General features: G+C 44.0%; 1 protein-coding gene across 1 annotated transcript in view; it reads left to right on the top strand.

Moving 5' to 3' along the window:
• BBOX1 (gamma-butyrobetaine hydroxylase 1) overlaps nt 1-16,139 on the top strand; it is a 569,466-nt gene extending 553,327 nt beyond the window's left edge. Inside the window, exon 8 of the mRNA XM_086959483.1 lies at nt 12,339-16,139. Coding sequence (XP_086815609.1) covers nt 12,339-12,502 — 164 coding nt within the window. The 3' untranslated portion in view covers nt 12,503-16,139. The remainder of the gene's footprint in view (nt 1-12,338) is intronic.
• The last annotated feature ends 331 nt before the right edge of the window (nt 16,140-16,470 follow it).

The raw sequence follows: 16,470 nt of genomic DNA, 5'->3' as shown, positions 1-16,470 counted from the left end.
GTTAGGCCCCTCCGCAGGTCCCCGGTTATTCTAGCGCTTGGACGCCTTTGGGCAGAAATTCGCGCTCTATAAATCCACATCCATCCATCCATCCATTCATATTCTTTTTCAATAAAGTTTCGTTGTTACTTGGTAATAGCATAATTCTATCCTCATGCTGTTTAAGTAGACAGAAAACCAGAGAACTAATGGGGCAATCATGTGTGTATGTAATCTAGTCTGCCCAGAGTTTCTACTGTCCCAAGTATGTTGAGTTGGATTTACTAACTCCGTGTAATTATCCAACAAATTATCACTTGAATGGGGCTGTACAACAAAAGCATCTTTTACTGTGCATGCATTTACCACACATTTTTTATAATGCATGTATTTACCACATATCTACCTTTACTATGCAGGTAAATATATATAGGATAAGTGATTTATAGGTTGAAGGGGGGCTAGGGGTATAGGGTGGTAACAGTGTTTGTGCAAAATAACTATATATCTATATCTATATATATGTCTATATGTAGATATAGATATAGATATATATAGATATAGATCAAATCCTGGTTCTTACGTCTTTCGAAAAACAGGCACCGACTTTGTGGGTTTAAAGATCAAAGGATTTTAATCACACAAAAAAAACACAAAAAACGACAAGACACGTTCGGCGGACAAGTCCACCTTGTTCACTGCATCTGTCATCACCTAGGTAGTGCGCTCATTTATAGTGGAACAAAGTAACCGATTGGAGGTCAGGAGATTGACCCAGGTAACATGTGACATTACAATAGACATGGAAAAGTTGGTGTGAGGTAAGAGGGTGCAAGTCATGGTTTAAATAATAAAAGACATGTAAATAACTCTTTACATTTGGAGTTTTAAATACTTGTGTTTGGTTGCTGCATATGATCACAATCTTATCACATTTAATCACCGAATAATAGGCTCCTGGGTACTTACTTCAGGGACCCTCTGTTATGTGCATGTTGTACGTGCATTTACGTGCTGTAATGGACATGGAAGACTTGTATGGGCCGTTATATGAGGATCCTGCGCGCGCGGTCTCTGTAAGGCCAGACATGCAGATAAGCTCCTAGGCTGTTTATGTTGTGTTGGTTACCTTGGTGTTATCGTAATTTTACCGATATGGTCGTTCGCTGTTAATCAATGTGTATACGAATGAGTTCCCCGCTCGGTGCCTAGATGGAATGCCGCTCAATTTGGGGATGGTCACGCAAGTGGTGGTGGGGGGTAGGTTTGGCTAATGGATGCGGATAGCGCGCTGCGCTGTGACCGTGTAGGATTTGACAGGGTGCGTTGGTGTGAGGAGACAGGGATCCCTTTGCGGGTGGTGACACTGGCTCCTGCATGTGGTATGTGTTTCAGGCTGCTAGCCACGAACAATGTCATCGGCATGTGCCGGTGTTGCGCGGGTTTTGATCTGCACTTGGTGCAGTAATGAAGTCAACCTCTTCTACAACCGAATGTTAGGCTTGGGAAACATTTGATCGGGCCCATGTGGGCGAGCGGACTAGTTATTTGAGCGTCTATTGCCCATGATCGCTGTCGATCTTCATTCGTCTTTGTATCGTGTTTACGGACCGGTAGCGCCCATGTTAATTGCAGCTGATTCCAACACCAGGCCATGCAATAGAGAACGAGGGTCAGAAATTACGTATCTCGTGTGTATGTTTCTGTGACTGTGTTAGTGATCATGTGGCCTAACCTGGGTCAAGTGCTTGTGAAGTGTGGTGTGTGAGTGGTTACTATTTACATTGTTACGTGCTATGTGTGAGTTTAAAAAAGATGGTGAAGCAAGATGTTCTCAGGAGGACGGGTTGCTTTAGCTGCGCGAGGAAGCTTTTCTAAGTGATTTGTGGAGTGCAGTTTTACAGATGTGCACTGTGGGCTTCGTCTGCGTTATGCCCATTGGGGATATTTATTTATTTATTTTTGACATTTGTACAGTGCTCTGTTACCCGTGGGTGTCCTGGCGCTAAATATAGATATAGATATAATATTTATGTATATATATATATATATATATATATATATATATATATATATTGATATTGAAATGTATTTGTAGAGCGCTCGTTCGCCCGGAGGCTTCATGGCGCTATAGACAGGGACACAACGCATCAATCAGAGGAAGCATAGAGGAGCTCAACAGAACGCTTGGGAAAAGAGCCATGTTTTGAGGGAGTGTCTGAAGCTGAGAATGTTTCCACACGTTTTAAGGTGAAGAGGGAGGGAGTTCCAGAAGGCGGCCGCAAGATGGTCAAAGCAGCAACCTCCAAGACGCTTATATATATATATATAACTATAACTGCTGAATTTAGCTGGTTTTGTATGAGGTTTTTTTTTATTCCATTTCCTAACTATAACATCTCTGTAAACTTTGGTATTTTTCAGTGAAAATAAAAAATATATATAAATATGGCATGTGAACAAGGGCTGCAAAGCCCGAAACGCGTCATGGTTGGTTGGTTTATGGAAAAACTGGAAAAATAAAACTCACCTGGAAAAGCTGTGGTCTGTCTCCTGCTTCGCCGGTCCTGTGGGATTGGAGGTGGTATTGCAGAGTTCCTGTCGATATATATATATATATATATATATATATATATATATATATTTTTTTTTTTTTTTTTTCACTGAAAAATACCAAAGTTTACAGAGATGTTATAGTTAGAAAATGGAATAAAAAAAAACTTAGAAATTCACTGAAAAAAATGAAGGTTATGCGGAAGTTATAGTTAGGCTCAGGTTTCACTCATACAAAACCAGCTAAATTCAGCAGTTATAGTTAGCTGAGATAACCTTAACTCATGCACCTGCAATGCCCTGCTTATGATCTCACATATTAAATCACTTATGACATGGTCAGTGACTTAACTCATGATATCACTGATGACCTCACCTATGATATCCTCCACAGAATCACTGACATATTCACTCGCACCGCATGGAACCTTTCATACACCCACTCCCACATAACTTTTAACAGACCCATACCAGTGCTTACACATAACCCTGGGCGTAGTTTGTGTAGTAGCACTACACATCGCTGCACATAGTATACTTTGAACTACACGTAGTACTGCGTAGCGTAGCTGATGGCACTGTGTACTTGTCTGCACTGTGAAATAATTGCAAATGGCATCTTGGAAAGTGCCAGTTGTTATAAAATGAGTATCTCTATCTTTATATGCTAAAGAGCATATAGTACTTTCACAAAAGTGAAACTGAAAAATTAGCAAGCAGTGAGAGAGGTGATGATTTTGGGATCCCCTAACCTAGGGAGAGACCCAAGCAGATGCCTTGAAAACAAAAAGCACATCTTGTTGAACGATTCCGTGGTGGTCTTATCCTCTTAGGACCACCCCAAGCACAGTTATGGCAAAAAAACAATCCCAACCAAAGGCCCTGCAAAGCATTATGGGATGAGATTAGCAGTGGGCAGTGAATATTATAGTATCCAATATCAAAATAATTCTGCAAAGAGCTGCAGCTCAACTAGTCGTTACTAGATGTCCCTCTACCCTTCTTAATGCACAAACGAGAAAAAGTATAAAGAGGAACCTATGGAACACATTTAGAATGACCTCCACCCATATCACAAAAAGAAAGAAAATAGAAAGAAACATTAAAGTTTGTCACGTCTTCTGAACATGCTTCCTGGAAAACAGAAAAGAGGTGTTCAGAGGAATGACAGGAAAACTTTTCTTTTTAAAGTAGACATTAGTAGGGATATGGGAGGCAAGCAGATAAGTCAGCAAATGTATTGTGGCATAGTTACTGTTAGACCTGACACCATTGGTATGGGTTTTCCCTTCCATTTTTTTGCTGTTGTCTCGTATGGTTCTGCTGGTCTAGATGCTTTGGGTGCTTTGGCACTGCTGTTCAGTACCAAAGTGCAAGTGCTTCCTATTGTAAATGGTTGTAACGGATTAGTGACTCCGTGATTGGATTATTTGATTCACTTGTCAGACCCTAGTACAGTGCACCATGTGTGCCCAGGGCCTGTAAATCAAATGCTGCTGGTGGGCTTGCAGAACTGATTGTGCCACCCACAAAGCAGCCTGTAAAATGTGACTCAGGCCTGTCAATGCAGATCCTGTGTGCAGTCTGGGAATGCCATGTCGACTTGGCAAGTGCACACACTTGCCAGTCCCTAAACCTTTCCTTTTCTACATGTTAGTCACCCCTAAGGTAGATCTAAGGTACCCTTGTGGGCAGGGTGCATTGTAAGTGAAAGGAAGGACATGCCCTGATGTGTGTGGCATGTCCTGATAGGGAACAGATAGCCTTCACCATTGCAAGGCTATCTGTTCCCATAGGCCAGAATGGGCAGTTTGATTATAACATCTAATGAACATAACTGACCCGGGGAACAAGATAAGAAAATAAAGTTTTGTATGCCTGAACTGTTAAAAGTGCATCTTTCAGTGTGGGTGATTTTAACATTCTGTGTTTGAAAATATCACTTTTAGAAAGTGGGTATTTTCTTACCAAACCACCCAGTGTGCCTCTTCTAGGTTTGTGTATTGCATGTCCGGCTTGTGAGTGACAGGAGCTGGGAGAGGGCTGCTGCTCCAGAAGTCTGATGAGTCAGGGCTGGGCTGAATAGGACCTTAGTTGAATTTAGAGTAGGGGGGGAGATTTCCTTTCACCTGCCTGGGTCAGGTCTGCTTTCAAAAATGCTGTCTCCAACTCCTGCCAGGAAGATGCACCAGGGTGAACTAAACTGGTTTTGGCTGGGTACAGACACTCTCTGCCTTCAGAGACCCAAGATTTGTGTGTGTAAAAAGGGGGACCCAGATCCCAGAATTTTAGATCACTTCTGAGAAATGAAGAGGAACCTTTTCCAAGTAGAAGAACCGGGGAAGCTGAGGAAGATTGCTGCCCCTGTGCTGTTTTCTGTTTGTGGTTGGCCCTCAGTGGTTACTTGTTGCCAATGAAAGGAGAAAGAGTACTTTTCTGTTTGCTTTGTCATCTCGAGGAAGATCGCCAAGGGCTTGAAACTGAGCTTACCTCCTGTCTGAAGTCTCAGGGACACAAGGACTTCACCACCAGCTCTCCTGAATTTCCTTGCTGGGAATTCCAACCTGCAAAGATGTGCCTGCTTCTGTTTAGGACCTCTAGAGACTTGTTTGTTGTTGGGAGCTGGAAGATCGATACAACGAGGAAGAAACGTATCACATCCACACCGATTCCCGATGCATCGCCGAGTCACAGAGAAGATGCATGTCGCATCCGCACCTGGTCCAGACGCTTTGCCGAGCTCCGGAGAAGAAGCGCACCGCATCCACACCAAGTCCCCGGCGCATCTCTGTGAAGATCGTCGCAGCACCAGCCATGCCGCTGCAAATGTTCATGCATCTTCCGGATTGTCACATCGCATTAAGCCGCCATTTTGCTGCATCGCAACGGATTGTCGGCACACATTGAGGCGCCATCTTGTTGCATCGTAACAGGAACGCAGTAAGAAACTGACGCATCCCCTCCTCTCCAGTAAGGAACAGATGCATCGCCTCCCCTGCAGTCAGGAACAGGTGCGCCGCCTCCCCTGAAGCAAGGAACTGACGCATCGCCTTCCCTGCGACCCTGTTTATTTTGCGTGACGCATCTCAGGTACTCTGTTGGAAAAGTGTTGCATTTACATCTTGCTTCAACTGAACTATTCCTACCGTTTGAAAGTCTTGTTTTTTGGATATTGTATTGTGGATTTTTGCCGTTTGGTCTTGTTTAGATAAAGATTACTTATTTTTCTAAACTGGTTTGGTTTCCATTCGTAGTGTCTTCACTGAATTACTGTATGTGTTCACAAATGCTTTACACACTGCCTCTGAGATAAGCCTGTCTGCTCGTGCCAAGCTACCATGGGGGTGAACAGGGGTTATTTTAGAAGTGTATCCCCCTTTCCCTGACTAGAAGCAAGGGTCCCTATTTGGACAAAGGTGCAAACCATTGCCAACTAGAGACCCCCATTTCTAGCAGTTACTGATAGGGAAATGCATTGGTGGCATTCTGTAGTTGGAACTAGGCACTCTTACAGCCTACATCCCTGCCCTCTGTGTTTTCTCCACTGCATTCAGCGCTACCAATCTAAGGAAGAAAGGACCTCCACTTCTCTGAGTGACTGGACATGAAACATCTTGTCCACAGCTTGGAAATCCTCCTACCATTTTGTTTAACACCATATTATGTGCTGTAGAGTTCTGGGGCCCCCATCCTTCAACAGCTATCTGACCCCACTCTGTCCTACAAGGGCTGATTGCAGACATGCGGTGCAAATACATAGCGTCTTTGCGAATTCTTTCCTACAATTCTCACTTCAAGCAGGTTTGTGAAACTGCTTGTAAATCATTCGCCGCGGAGTCTCTCTCACTCAGACCCCCTCCTATCTCCTCTGACCAGATCACTTCTCTGGATGCGAGTCAGTCATAAATAATATGTGGTTATGGTGCCCCCTTCACTTTATCCATTTCTCATCACTATTGTGATTCAAAAAATCTTTAATAGATGTTATAACATAAGCAGTTCGGGCAAAGCAAAATAATTACAAGTATGTAAAAGTACATTATTCCTTGTGTTCCAAGTATTAACACGGGATACAGTAGTACACTATTGAGGTCTCTAAAAGCCCTTCCTTTCACTGTCTGGTGTAGTGCCAATGTTGAACATGAAAGTAGGAGAATCACTCTGACTCAGGGCAATTTTATTGTCTCTTAAATTACTCAAATTATTTAATCACATTCCAGCTCCGCTTTTTTTCGAAGCTAGAGTTAAATTAGGGTTGGAGAAAATATATTTGCACAAATAGCAGCATTTAAGAGGAGAAACAGAGTTTGCGCCCATAAATGAATTTATTCACGCTTAAAAAATCTGATTCTGCAAGTACAATGGGAAGTTCACCTGTAAATCTGTTCATTTGAGTGGATAGGTGGATTCCATGGCAGTACACCTGGAACACGTGCACCCCCACAGATCGTCAGGTTTGTTTGTATTCCCAACACCTTTACATTCGTTTCCCCAACGGAAAATTGTCAGTGGATTGTTCCACTCAAAATGGGATGGGAAAGGGAAGGTAAGAGCCCTAAAATGTTGTCAGTGGATTGTTCCACTCAAAATGGGATGGGAAAGGGAAGGTAAGAGCCCTAAAATTGGATTGGATGAATTGGTAGTGGTGTAGTTTCACATCAACATTTTAAATGTCGGTCACTCATTACGTCATTGCATCAATACCCCTGCTTTGTTTGTGATTCGGTAATACTAGTTTCATCTACGTAATGTGGCCTCTGGCGTACGTATATACTTGATGTGGTAATAATCTGGCAGCTAGTGTATGACATTTTGTTCCATCTGGTCATTTTGATATTCCAATAAACATTTACTTGATTTTAGCAGATTCGGTGTTTCCTCATTGCAGTGTGCTTTGCTAATTTCACACAGTTAGGCGTTGCTTTTCATTTATAAGCAGACTAACAAGCCAGAGTATGGTTTAATATATTGCAAGAAGTACAGTAAGGAGCACATTAGATGCATCTTTTTGTACACCAGTGCTGGCGCAGGGACTAGAATAAATATTTCGTTTACAATATTAGAATTTCTGTGTCATCTTATTCTATAAAAAAAAGTCCCTGCGCTCTCTTGCCTCTTTGGTCTCTGGGCCTTAGACACAGGCAAGGAAAGATGAGAGCTTCAAATCAAAGTAAGAGTCAATGAAAAGATTTATGGAATTTTCAAAGGGTTTTGGTAAAATCATTTGGTATGTTTTTATTTGGCATCACTTAATTATCAATACAATAAAGAACATATAGCATAAAGTGTGTTCTATAAGTAGTTCCCTATTTTAAATATTATGATGAGAAAGGTATTCTGAACCCATAAAAAAGCTCAAATTGCGACGTTTAAGCATACAGCTTAAAGCAACTTAAATGCACTTCTCTTAACGAGACAGTCAGAACATTCCGTAGTAGTAAAGCATGGTATCTGGCAAAGAGGAAATAAAGGGGTCTCAGTAAATAGCTCAGTACGGGAGCTTACAGGTGTCGAGTCGTGGGGCCCTAGGCCCACATACTCGTAATTATTGCGACACAGACACCAGAGGTATAGTTGGTTAGTGAGCCTCGAGCACGTGCGCTCGGCTCTCTTTATTAGCTGTGTCACGTGGTCTCGTGACATCAGTGGTGGGTGGGTGTTAGGTGTATCATTACATGCAGAACAACTAGACTGTGTCTGCTAGGACACTACATTCCTCCCCAACTTTAATAAAAATTAAGGAAAAACAAGAGTCCGACCTGTGGGAGGAAGTACATAAATATACAGTAATTACAAATTTACAATGATTCTCTTCAGCTGCTTGCTTGATGACGGTGATGGAAATTGCTGCTGAAACTTTAGTTCTTCTTGGCTTGACGTCTTGGTTCTCGGTGGGCGTGCGCTTCTGGACTTACACCACGGAATTGTGTTGGTCAGTCCACACGATCTTGTTTTTGAGGGTGACGCCAAACAGGATAACCAGATGTTAGACTAGGATGATGTTGTCTTCTGCTGGTCCGTCGGTTTCTTCACTGTCAGCAGCTTGGCTTCACATTGCAAGGATAGAGTGTTTGAAGGACATTCTTCTCACTAGGATGCCCCTCTCGCGGGTATTCTCCTGCCACGAGATGTACCGGAGGCCCTTTGCATCAGGTTTCCACTAGGCCGGGTATTATTCCATAGCGTTGCTCCAACTCCACAGTCTGACTTCTTCCTTCATTCTTTTCTCCATGGCGTTGTGCCACTCATTCTCCCTTCACCTTTTCGCGACACGGTGCGGTCACCTTTCTTCCTTTGTCTTGCTGACCAGGCTTCTTCAAGCAGCGTGCACTCCGCCAGTTTCCGTCTGGTCTTGTCCTGTCATTAGGACACGGTCTTCTCTCCACTCTTCGGTGACTGGACCGGTCATTACGTTCTTCTCTCTTGCCTCCTTTTACTTCTTTTCTTCTAAGTGTTGCGTCCGTCTCTCCGGGTCTTCTTTTGGACATTCTCCTGATCTCTCAGTTCACGGACGTCTTACGGCACGACATCTTCATCCTGACTTCTTGGCAGAATACTTTCGCTGCGCCTTCCTGGCGGGTCAGCATTCCGGCGACCTCTTGGCAGGTCGGTAATCTTCTTTTACCTTCACGGGCGATCATCTTGGTGATCGGCTTTTGTTTGGGCGCCCCTCTGGCTTGTCGGATCATCCCTTTCTTCTTGGGCGATCTTCTTTGCTACCAGATGTGGTGGACAGCTTTCTCTTCGTGAGTCTTCTCTCTATCCGCGATCGTTGGGAGAGCTATTTGTTCTGCTGCAGTGCTTTTGCATTGGCGCAGTTTCGCCTGCGCTCTTCGTGTGCTCTGCTGTTTCCAGAGGGTTACCTTCACCGCTCCATGGACCTTCTCTGGTGGGTGCACTTCTCGTGCGCGCTTCCGGTGAGGCTCTTTAGCTTCTTGGGGCGTTGACCGTGCTTGGTTGCTTCGCCTCCTTTTGGCTGTGGGGTAACTTTGTGTTACTCTTCCATTGCACGTCAGTGTGCATTGCAGTGGCAAGTTCTGGCTTCACTTGGTACCGTCGTGATACATCTTCAGTGTAGCTTTGTTCCTTGCACTTTGAGTTTCTTTGGCGTTGTCGCTCTTCCACTTGCGTGTCGCACTTTTCTTCTTCACACTTGGGTACTTGCCTCGCACGTCTTCTGGTGCTTTGGGTGTGGCTTCCTCTCTGTTAGGCGCTGTCCTGTACTGTCCGCGTCCAGGGTACACTTGCGCTCTTCCAGTCGATTGCCTGTGAATCTTGCTGCTTGCGGTAGACGTCTTGACTCTCCCTCTCCGTCCAGCGTGAGGTTGTCTTCTGCGATTGCAGTGAGCACCTGTGGCCACAGGCATCACTTCAGCAGTGCTGATGGGCCTCAGTCTTCGTCCGCGTTGCTGCAGGCTTGTTCTCGTTCTGTAGGCTTTCCCTTGTGCTGTCTTGTGCTTGTTTACTGATTGGATCTATTCCAGGCTGATTGCTGCAGTTCTGTTTTACTCTGGGGACCTTCCTTGGTTTGTCCAATGCTTGTTTGCTTCTTGTGATGCAGTACCGCCCAGTGTCCACTAGATGGCAGTGTAGGCTGCCTCTTCTTGGTGACTTTCCTTCCCATGTTGTTTGGGCTTGCAGAACTTGCTTTTGCTATGGAGTGTGCAGGACGGGGCTGGAGCCACTGCTGACCCTCAGACAGGAGCAGGACGTCACCTTCAGGTAAGTCGTTTTCTTTAGCCTTGGGCTGCTGCTGGCATGCACTTAGTGCTTCTCCTTTTGTTTTAAGCAGCGCTGGCTGCTTGCAGACTGTTCATTCCTGCGGGGACCCAGGAGGTGGAGCACATTTGCTTTTCGTCAAAGCGGCTATTTTCCCGATTTTCTTCACCCTCCCTGCCCGGCAGCCTCTCAGTCCTCGCACGGGCAGGGGGGCTATGGGCCATATTTAATTGGTCGGCACCCGCTGGCTCTTTATTTTGTTGTCCTCTCCGCCCGCAGCAGCCTCTTAGTGTCTACGCTGCGCTGGGCGGGGGAGATCCAGTACTGCTGCTAGAGCTGGTCCTCTCTTGGTGTGCGGGTGGGCTCCGCCGTAGTTCACAGCGCTCCTCACTCTTTTTCTCGGGGGTAGGCAGCAGCGGTCGGCGTCATTGCAGTCCGGCCTTGCTTGCTTTCACTTTCTTCTCCTCGCCCGCGGCACTTCACACACTCAGAGCGGCGGGAGAGACGCTACAGGCAGGCCGCGGGTGGGCTCCGCTGGCTTTGCTGTAATCATTGTTCGTAGGGGGGTACGTCACCTCAGGCAGGCCGCGGGTGGGCTCCGCTGGCGCTGCTTTATTTAAAGTTTATTTTGGCAATGCGCCATGTCATGCGGGTGGGCTCCGCTTCGTGCGCTTACATGAGGGGGGTCGCTTCTGGCATCCGCGACCCCGGGGCCATTCTTAGTACCCGGGCTCACCTCTGGCCTACGGGCCTATTCTTCCGCTGCGGCCATGGCGAGTGGGCTCCGCCCGGTCAGCACTCCGCTCCGGTGAGGATCCCTGCTGCTGCGGCCGGCTCGGGTGGGCTCCGGTCGGTCCGCTTGGGGCACAGTTGCGGCCGGTGCAGGTGGGCACTGCCCGGTCCGCTTCTTCTCCTGCGCTGGGGTCTAGGTGCAGGGTGAGCTCCCGGTCACCTCGATGTGGACCTCTGGGCCCGGGGCAAAGCACACTTCCCGCGGGCCACTCGGCAGCTTGCGCCGATCCTGGGGGAGGGGGCACGATGTCGCCCTGCTGGCCTCTCCCTCTTTCACCCACGACGAAAATGGCTGTGGCACACGTGGACACAGCCTCCAGTCCTCGTCGCCATTGTCGAGTCGTGGGGCCCTAGGCCCGCATACTCGTAATAACTGCGACACTGACACCAAATGTATGGTTGGTTAGTGAGCCTCGAACACGTGCGCTCGGCTCTCTTTATTAGCTGTGTCACGTGGTCTCATGACATCAGTGGTGGATGGGTGTTAGGTGTATCATTACATGCAGAACAACTAGACTGTGTCTGCTAGGACACTACAACGGGGAAGTCTGCCACACAATAGCCTAGGCACGCACACTATTATGGCATTTTGATATCTACAAGTGACATAATGTTGCTTAAGTCCGGACTCTTCCTCCAATCAGGGAACGGTCTTCATGGGAACGGAAAGCTTCCACTGTCTAAGTTACTTTTAAAAAAGCCCTTGCAGATTTTAGGTACAATGTAGACAAATATCAAAACATTGTACAAGTTGAAGTTTAGTCCCAACTATTTAGTTCTCTACAAGACAAAACAGTTCATGGCTAGGTCTGACATTATACAAATGAAATCATTGCTTCCTCCTATATCCTAACGTACAAGCCTTGTATATGAAGAAACATATCTACATTGCATTATTTAGTATTCTGGTGTATTCTGTCTTATGAGAAGGTCAGAACTATCTATTTTGTTTGTACATTTACATCTGTATTTAACCATATTTATTTTTGCTCATTTTATCTGCGTTTATCCATATTCCAGAAAGGAGTAAAAAAGTAATATTACCATGTCCTTTTTGAAATGCATTATTATTAAAAACCTCCAATAAGAGGCACCAGTCCACTTGCGTTCTTGGTTGTGAACTTCGAATCCTTATATTTGACCTTAAGTAAGTTAAAAGGGATATTTTCGAAACCTTGTGTAAGCATTGAGCTGCTACTTACAACTGCTCATTGTGATTACATGACCTTTTGTGTCCTTTTCTATAATCCCCAAGAGTTTATTGATGATGTATGCCCATCTTATTTTTGTTGTAGGACAAATAGTGACATTTGACAACTGGCGAATCCTCCATGGGCGACGCAGCTACCAGCCGGCTAGCAAGACTCAACGGCACCTCGAAGGATGTTACCTGGACTGGGACGTGGTCATGTCCAGACTGCGCTGCTTGAAGCAGGCACTCAAAGATGCAGAAAAATGAATGTTTCTCTCATATTTTATGACTGCACCTCTCACACAAATCAACATTTTTTAAATGTGTTAGTTAGTTATTATTGTCCTCAGATACATGAAGTGGTGACGTTTTACCCCCTTGACAGTAATAGCATCATGAAATGGCTAAGCACTGATTTGTCAAGGAGGCATTTGTTTAGATTTTATCTGCCTGCTCCATTATTTTCAGGAATCTTATTCTGGTGTGAATAATTTCCAAAGACACTTGAACTTCTTACATGATCTTCTAGTTTCTCCTATTTTAATCTAGGTATTGTTCAATATGTAAATATAAATTATCTTCATTGCACTTTTTTGAAATCTGTTTCTGTTTGACAGCACGCTTCGGAACTAATGGTCAGATCTATATGAATTGATCGAGGTGTTAGGCAATGTTGCACCAGTCATAAATCTAGATAGACCAGACAGCTCTTATATTATGTTTACATAACACCCTGACATTATGTGAATTCCAAGGTCCTTGACCTGTTGGATGCCATTATGTGATTTGTGTGGTTAACAATTAACAAATGTATTTTGTATGAAAAACAACTCTGAAATGCAGTAAAATGACACTCCGCTGGTAAAATCAGACTATTTAAAAATGCAAGTTCTGGTTGAATTTCACTTCAGATATTACATTTGTTGTTGGTAGCAAAGTGCCAACATTTCAGCTTCAGACACTAGAACATATAGTCAGTGCTTTCAAGGGAATGCACCATGTAACCTGACCTGTTATTAGAAATGTGTCCCGGCAGAGTCCGCAGTCCGCAGCTGACCACCTCACGTCATCTCTCCTGTAAGTCAAATGCTTGCTGCACATGGTCCCACCATCCAGTGTTTTGGTACAGCGGCCCATATACTGACTACAGTGGTGACAAACAGCACCTGGAGGTGGCCTATCCTATCATGCCGTAGCCTGCATGCAAAGCTGCGAGGACACCCACACATGCTTTATGGCCACGGCACTGACAACACAGTGAATCAAAGACATTTTGCTGCAGGAATGGCTCTTTCTCTCTGTGTGCCTGATTGTGCCGGGCCTTTGCCTTTAATCCTAGTCCATTAGTGCACCTGTCACAATGAGAAATATGGTCCACAAATAGATGGCATTGCTTGTAAAGTGCAGGGATCACCACCATTACCATATATCAACTCCATCATCTATACACTGTACTTCATGTAACAATTTTGCCTTGCTCCCCAGCATTTTGATACACCATTGTCACCAGGTGCAAACATGGCCCTTCGCAAACTACCTCACAGCACTACAAGAGACTAACACAGCAATTAAACAGTTGAACCTTCAGGCAAAGCAGGATCAACCTTTTTATTGCTGTGCATAAGATGTTCAGGCGCTGCCTAACACTGGGCCTGACTACTATAATGCAGCACTGACTGCCGTCACAAAACAGTCCAGCACCCAAACGAATCCTGATTGTTAAAGTTCCATACTTCATGTTGGAAATGACCATTGTTTGCGTCATATTCGCCTAGATTTTTATCTGCACTACCCTTTTTTAAGAGAACTCTGTTTTTGTTAGCTTTAGAATTCTGGGCACTTTACTCCTGCTAATCCGTGGCAAAGTGCTCTCCTTTTTAAACATGGTTAAATTGGTGTACACCTGATTGGTACATTTAATTTACTTACAAGTCCCTATTATATGTTACTACCTGTACCCAGGGCCTGTAAATTAAATGCTACAAGTGGCCTGCAGCATGCATTGTGCCACTACTAAAATAGCACTGTAAAACATATCTAAGGCCTGCCACTGCAGACTGTAGTACAGTTCTAAAACTCAATTTCAGTCTGGAAAAACAAACCTTTTGATATGCTGAAGCCTTACATTGTAATACTTACAACCCTAACAGGCAGGGTGTTGTTTAGTAACTTAAAAGTATAACAAGTATATTTAATGTTTTACCTGTCCTGGCAATGAAAAACCCTTAATGTAGTTGTTTACTGTGGCAAGGCTGGCCTCCCATAGACGAACACCGGTTTACCTTATTAGACCTAATAGGCACTAAATTATGCTTGGAAACACTAGGCTAACACTTGTTACATTAATTATAATTGTGATATAAAATCCTTCAAATGTAAAGTCAGATTTGACACTTTTAGAAAGTTGATATGTTTCTGCCTAGGTTAAATGTGTCAAGGGCCTCCTAACTGTTGATTACTCCCCCACTGGAAATGATCTATTGGAACCATATAGTGGACAATGGACCTGGATGTACAGGGTACTGTGTCTTCCTGACAGAATGGTTGGGGAGGGCCTGTGCCCCTGCCATGATTCTAGTTTAAAGAGTAGCCATGGGGGCTGTACCGATCCATTCCTGACTTTGGAAGAAGCCTAACCTGTCACTGGCAGATGCAGCTCACAACTGGGCCTGATTGCCATTTGTCCTGCAGGCCAGGCTAGAGCCAAACCCAGAATGTACAATTTCCAGTGGGATGAACCCAGTCCTGTTTCAGGTCTGCAGTCCATCGCTGTTGGCCTGAACTTGCGACTTTGTCCCAATCCGATGTGACCAGATACCTGCATTTGGCAGTTGAGTAGCCCAATTTAGACTTCCTCCTCGCACTTTACAAAATGCAAACTATATACATGCACTTGACATTATATTCACTATATGCCTTAATTTTATTAACTTGTGTGAAGGATTTAAAATGATTACTGAAATGTATTCACTGTACAGACTAGAGATTTATATACATTATTTAAAACAATGAAAGCATATATTTCTTAATCACGTTTTATATCTGCATTTCAAGTCATAGTTGCATATGTAAACATATACTCTTTTTACTCATATTTTATATTTAGTGCTAACACCATGTATAACCATGTTTTCAAAGTACATACTAAATGCTTGCTTTAATTAGCCTAACTACTACAATGATTTTGCTTTCTAGCATGTTCTCCCCTTTACTTGCAGGTTTATTACCGTTATTTTTGTCGGCTAGAGAAAGGCTCACTGTTGTTTGTATTAGACGGCTGATAGAGAGGCCTAAATGGGAACTTGACAGCAAACGTGGAGAAACAATGGTCAAAAGAAGACTTCTGTTCATCATTCACCAGGATGGCAAGGTGTTCAAGGTTGAGATCTAAAGTGTAAGTTCGATGCGATGTGAGCCTAGACCGGTTGATATCGCAGAGGAACTCAAGTAGTGACCTGATCAGTGCTTGGTGGTGCAATAAAGATACAAATGTTTTGAATCTCCTGTTACTTTTAAATTGGTGTTCTCACACTTACTTTGTTGGGAGAGATTTCCTTTATACATAGAAAGGTAACGCATATTTCTCTTTTCTTTAGGTTTCTACCGAAGTCTGATCATGCTGACACATTGTTTTCATATTCTCCCTATTCAGACACCCTTGTTAGAGGATCATATATCTGATCTATGTTTAGAAGAGAGTAGGGAAGTTTCTTTATGGAACACCTGTTTGCTTTAACCTGTGTTTATACAATTGTGATTTTTGCAATTTAATATGTCATATTATTGCTCCTTAACCTGCTGAGGAACTTTAGCGTACCTATTGTACTGCTACACTAACTGAATTTATTTTTGGTCTGCATATATACTGGATTGATTGCTAATCCAAAATAAAAGTCTTTAACTATATTTAGTGATTCTTGGACCTTATTGTGGAGTCACATTGGCTTGACAAGTTAGAAATGTTATGTTGTTGTTTCCTCCCTTCCAGTGCTTAATGTCAACTAGCAAAGGTCCATACTGTAAATGGGGAAAAATCTCTGATGACTTGACAAAGAAATTACATTGTAAGACCCAGCGCGGTATCAGCGGTTTGTGCCTTTTTGTCACAATGTTTTCCTATTTTTGGGATTCTTGCAGTTTTTGGGTAATTTTCTTTATTAACGTTCACTCTATTTTTCTCAATAGGTTTGGTTTTTCCTGTTTGAGTGCTGCTTAAATGCTTTACTCATTGCCTC

Source organism: Lissotriton vulgaris, chromosome 2_2 (assembly GCF_964263255.1).
Source record: "Lissotriton vulgaris chromosome 2_2, aLisVul1.2, whole genome shotgun sequence".
NCBI lineage: Eukaryota > Metazoa > Chordata > Amphibia > Caudata > Salamandridae > Lissotriton > Lissotriton vulgaris.
Note: the sequence above shows the minus strand (reverse complement) of the source record. Positions and strands in the feature narration are given on the sequence as shown.